The following is a 5,816-nucleotide window of genomic DNA, read 5'->3' on the forward strand; positions in this document are numbered from 1 at the left end:
TACTAGCTTACTTTTCAACCTGCTTTATTGGCTCAGTTGCTGGGCACTCCTAATCTCTCTTGGCTAGCATGCCCACCCCAATACTCTTAGTTCAGCACCCCAAATATGCCATCAACTTTAGTTGCTCAGTTATCTTCTCCTTGTTCAGCAACCACAACTGCCCTTAGCTTAGTTGCCTTTCTAATCTCCCATCCGGGAAAGTGGTCTATGGCCACTCCTCCCATGTTCTCACATGGCTGGTCACCTTTTCTCCCTCTGAAGCATGCTGAAAACTCCCTTCCTCTTCTTGCATCTCTTAGCCTGTCTGCAGGGACCCAGAAGCCCTGTTTCTTCCTTCTGCCCAGCAATTAACCCCTGGCATCTTTATTGATCAATCAAGAACCGATTGGGGAACAGGACCTTAGCATCAGCACCAACTCCTACACTTTCCTACTTTGTACAGCCTTGAGTCACCTTAGAGAAAAGCTTCTATTGAGTAATTGCCTAGATCAGATTGGCCTGTGGGTGTGTTTGTGGAGCATCCAGTGGCCCAGCTCACTGTGGGGAGCACCATTCCCTTACAAAGTGGTCTTGGGCTGTATAAGAAAGCAAACTCACCATGAGCCCCAAAGCAAGTCGAGAAGCAGTATTCTTCTGTGGCTTCTACTTGGGTTTCTTCCTTTAATGATGGGCTGAGACCTGGAAGTGTAAGCCTTTCTTCCCCTTAATTGCTTTTGGTCATAACATGAGTGATTTGTCATAATAACAAAGAAACGTAGAACACTCAGGTAACTGTATGCTTTGAGTTGTGCTGTGGATGTGTACATGTTTATGTATGTATGAATGTATGTGTGTGTGTAAGCAAAAAGGCCAGTTTAAAAAGTTCTATGAAGTAGGGGAATATACTTGCAGTTCTTAATGCTGTAGGCCTAGCACATATCTGATACATAGGAACCACCCAGTAAATATTATACTGTTAAGAGGAATAGATGTCTGTCTTATTTTATCCAAGAAAGCCACACCTACTCCAACAAGGGCACACCTCCTAATATTGCCACTCCCTATGAAGCCTAGGGGGGCTATATTCATTCAAATCACCTCAGACATTTCCAGACAAGTTATTAAGGTAGAACAGTGAGGTTGTGGAGCCGGTGTTTGAATTAGAGTTTGATAGGCCTGAGTGCTAATATCTGTTTCATGATTTACTGTGTGACCCTGATAGTTTTTTTCTCCCCTTTCAGTAGACTTTCTATCTGCAACACAAATTTGTAAAATGGGGAAGTAACGCACGGCCCCCACATTCATGAGCATTAATGATGCTCATGATACTGAATAAAGCACCCAGTCATGTATGAGCATACACTCAACTAGTTTTCAGAAGACCGTGTGTGTGCATGCATGTTCATTTATGTGTGTTCCTGTGCATACATATGTGGAGGCCAAGGGCTGCACTTGGTGTCCTCCTCTGTTGGTCTACACCTTGCTTTTTGAGACAGGAAGAGCAGGAAGAAAGATGTGCTGAGTTACCTTCCCAATCTCTAGGACATTTTTTTTCCTGACTCTTCTGTTTCCTAAGAACCAGGCTTGAGGGAAGAAATGGACGTGTCAAGGGAGAACATGGGTAATGGTACAGAGACTAGAGAGGCATGATAATAAATCTTGCAGATTTAAATTTTTGTCTGGGATGAGTCACATTCATGAATATTGCTTGACTGTCGTTTAAAACTAGGAATGGGTGAAAAATGGCCCTTTCTACTTACATCATTTGGACTTTGTACAGAATCCTTGTGAAGATTTGAAAAGACGTCAGCATCAGTGGCTTTGGCCATCAGACTGTGCCTTTGAGCACTTTTGAAAAGGAAGCATTTCTTTCAGACAGATGCCACTGTGAGCCCAGGTATACTCTTTAGTCCCTACTGGCACCCCAGCCATGTATCCCTGGGAGATGAGCCTGCCAATCCACAAGCCACGATGTATAGTAAACTTGGGCTGAGCTGTGAAGGTGGTAGAAATATGTGAAGCAATCTTGCTAATTAAGCCAGAAGACCTACTTCAAATATATCATATATATTCTAACCCAGGATGAGCTTAGGAGATGGTTAAACATTTGAGCCTCAGTTTCCCCATCTATAAAATAGTGGCAACAGTGTAAGGGTAGTTAACTTTTGCTGCATTAAAACTTACCCTGGAAATCTATATCTTATAAATGGACAAGCATTTGTCATAAACAGATTCTGTGGGCTAAGAACTCCAGTGCAAGGAGCACATTAGCAGGGCAGTGTGGCTCCGGGCCTCCTGTAAGGTCATGGTCCACACGTTTGTGACCCAGTGGATGCAACTCAGTAATCAAGGGAATAAAAAAGTTGTGATCATTCCAACAGATACAGAGAAAACACTTGGCAAATCGGCATGATTTTCTGATCAAGTAATGAGCAAACCAGGACTAGATAGAAACTTAAACTTCCTTGACCAAGGTTCAAGGAATCTCTGAGAACCCAGGGCTAGCATCACATTAAGACTGGATAGTCCCACAGAAGGTCAGACATATGACAAGCATATTGTCCTAGCTCTTCTGAGCTCAGCTTCTATCAGTGGACCTAGTTAGGAGAATCAGACAGGAGCCAGATCAGAGAGAAAGAAAACCATCTTTATTCACAGAGGAAATGATCTTTTACACTAAAAAGTATCAAGGAAAACCAGTTGTCATGGTCTAGCTCTATAAGCTCAACACTAGGAAAGCCAAGCCTGGAGAATTGCTATGAGTTCAAGGCCAGCCTGGGCTACATAGTGCATACCAGGCTAATATAGCAAGACCCCGTGTCTTAGTTAGGGTTTTACTGCTGTGAACAGACACCATAACCAAGGCAACTCTTATAAAGACAACATCTAATTGAACTGGCTTACAGGTTCAGAGATTCAGTCCATTATCATCAAGGCAGGAGCATGGCAGCATCCAGGTAGGCATGGTGCAGGAGGAGCTAAGAGTTCTACATCTTTATCTGAATTCTGCCAGAAGACTGGGTCATACATGGTTAAGAGGAAAGTGTCATAGCCCACCCCCACAGTGACATACTTCCTCCAACAAGGCCACACCCACTCCAACTTCCTATACTTCCTTTACTTCCTACTAGTGCCACACCCTGGGACAAACATTTTCAAACCACCACACTCTGCTTCAAAAACCAAGGAAAAACAAGAGAAATCCCCATCAAACCAACGAGCATGATGGTATATGCTTATAATCCTAGCACTAGGGGGATAGAAGCAGAAAGGTCAGAAGTTGGAAACTAGCCTGGGTTACACGAGACACTATTTCAAACAACAATTAAAACAACAATAGCAAACAAACAAACAAACAAAACCCAAAACCAAAAACAAACAACAACAACAAAAAAAAACAAAGAAAACTTTTAAGAAATCCTCCAACCAACCAAAGTAGTGAAACAATTAAGAACAAGTGAGTTTAACAAGATCAACACACAAAAATTTATCATATAGTTTGGGTTTTTTTTTTTTTTGCTTTTAAATTTTTATTTGACAATAAGCTAACAGAATTAACATAAGCAACTCCCAGATTAGCTGTTCTTGTTCCGGACTGCAGCTGGGCTCCCGCCAAGCCAGCGTACAGCACAGCAGAGTGATCCTCCTGATTGCTTTTAAACGGAGCTCTGCTCTTTAATGGAGCCGTAAGACACAGACACTTGTCCAGCTGTGTGCCTAGGATTACCCAGATACAAAGTCTCTGGTTGTGCCGGTGGGAGACAGGACCTCATAACATATCTGAGAACCGGAACCACTGTGCGCAGCTCCTGATTCAGAACAGAGACAGACGCATCCCATCTGTGTCTTCTTAATCGCTGAGGTAGGTACTTGCTTTCTTCCTGTAGGCGTGCTCTGTTCACTTGGGTTTTGCATTCTTTACGTTCAGAGTTACTGTTCTTTTATTAACAATATAACGAGCCCATCACAGTGCCAAATCTCCACCAGATGGAGATTAAATTTGATCAAAACAAACTGGGTGCAACTATCTGGAATCTTTAGGGCAAGTGGCAGTGAGAAAAAGTCATCCTAAACTACCGCCCTACGACAACTCAAGAATCCCTTATGCAGGTGGGAATGGGAAAAGGAAAGACATGCCACGCGTTGTTGAACCTGATAAATAGTATGGCAGGCGTGGCCATGACAATCAAGTGGTTCTCCTATTTCCTGGACAGCTGTTTGTGCAGCTTCGGTACATAACTGTCCCATTCTGCCTGGTAACACGTGCCAGCCACCGGGGCTCCCAGGTGGTACTTCTTGCGGAAGGCTGCAGTTTTGAACTTCCCACGATGGTCTCCAGACCGGTTGGTGAGGATGGGTTCGTCACATTTCAGTGGCTTGTCCTGCTGGTACACCAGCCAGACATAGCGATGGAAGCCAGTGCCCTTGGGAGGCCCGGAACCCACGTAATCCGAGAGGACCTTCCCACTGCTGATGTCGTTGCCTTTCATGTTGACCACCAGAAAATGGTGCCATTCCCTGTACAAGGGTTCCTTCCTGCTGGGAGCATCTGGGTCTGTGAGGATCAAGGTGTAGAGTTTCCCTGGGTCAAGGCCATCCCATGAAATGATGATGGGTCTCTGCTTAACCTGGGTGGGCGTCAGTACTTGGCCCAGCTCACCCACCTCCGCCCCGGCGTAGGTGACCCGCAGCAGATGCTGGGGCTGCTCGTCCACGTCCTGTAGGCTCAGCGGCCCGGTCCACTTGCTCATGTCTGTAGGCATGGCGAGAGGCTGGAGTGGCGGTTGGGTGCTGAGGCACGTGCTGCGCCCAGAACTTGGTGGTCACGAAAGCTCTGCAGCCGCGGGAGCACACACTTTCATATTTTTATATACCTCAACGAGTGATTCTCAAAGTTCAATTTTTTTTTAAGTGCTAAAATGAAAATACCCAAGAACAAATTTTTACAAAAAAAAAAATTATGAAAACCATAGTTTAAAAAGTACAAGATATTGTTAGGAGAAACTGAACAGGCTCTAAATAAATAAATGGAAATCACTCCGTGTTTGTAGATAAGAGTTAGGAATTAAGAAATTAACATCCTTTAAGAATGTGAGTAGATCCAATGAAAGTCCTGTCCAAATTGCATCATTTTTGTAGAAACTGCTGAGTTTTACATTTGTAAAGGCAGATTTGCAAGGAGCCAGAACAGTCAAAGCTATTTTGGGAAGACAACAACATCAACAACAACAACAACAAAACAACGAAAGTTGGAAGTTGTCCACATTTTCTAGGTTAAAGTGAGCACCAACAATGATAATGGAGGTGGTGCATACTCTCATAGTATGGGGGACACTGAGATCTGTGCTAGCACATCCAGATGTACAGCCATGTGAAGGATTTTTCAGCAAAGATGGCAAAGTACTCAAGAGGGGAGAGAATAGTCTTCTAGCAGTGGTTCAGAAATTACTGGACATTCACATGCAGAAGAGTAATGTTGGCCCCTAACCTTGCACCACATACAAGTTAAAGCAGAGCAAGTTAATCAAGTCAATGACAGAAATGTAAGAGTTTAAAAGACTATTAGAAGAAAACACAGGGCTAAATTTTTATGACTTTGGATTTGGTAATAGATTCTTAGCTATAGCACCAGGAGGTGGGTTGGCAAGATGGCTCGGTGGATAAAGGTACCCGTTGACAAGCCTGATGACCCAAGTTTATTCCTAGGCCCCATGGTAGATTTTGTTCTCGGCTTTGCATGCACATACTCACTTACACACCCACACACCCATGCATGTGTGCAAGCACACATTTGTGCACCCCAACCATCCAGGCAACCAACTAACCAACCAAATAAA

General features: G+C 43.9%; 1 protein-coding gene across 1 annotated transcript; it reads right to left on the bottom strand.

Annotated features, from left to right (window-relative positions):
- Positions 1-3,483: 3,483 nt before the first annotated feature.
- On the bottom strand, positions 3,484-4,782 carry LOC116098401 (phosphatidylethanolamine-binding protein 2). Its single transcript, XM_031381033.1, has one exon. The coding sequence runs from the start codon at positions 4,740-4,742 to the stop codon at positions 4,179-4,181; it is 564 nt and encodes a 187-aa protein (XP_031236893.1). The 5' UTR covers positions 4,743-4,782; the 3' UTR covers positions 3,484-4,178.
- Between the last annotated feature and the right edge of the window lie 1,034 nt (positions 4,783-5,816).

This window comes from Mastomys coucha, unplaced genomic scaffold (assembly GCF_008632895.1).
Source record: "Mastomys coucha isolate ucsf_1 unplaced genomic scaffold, UCSF_Mcou_1 pScaffold20, whole genome shotgun sequence".
In the NCBI taxonomy this organism is placed as follows: domain Eukaryota; kingdom Metazoa; phylum Chordata; class Mammalia; order Rodentia; family Muridae; genus Mastomys; species Mastomys coucha.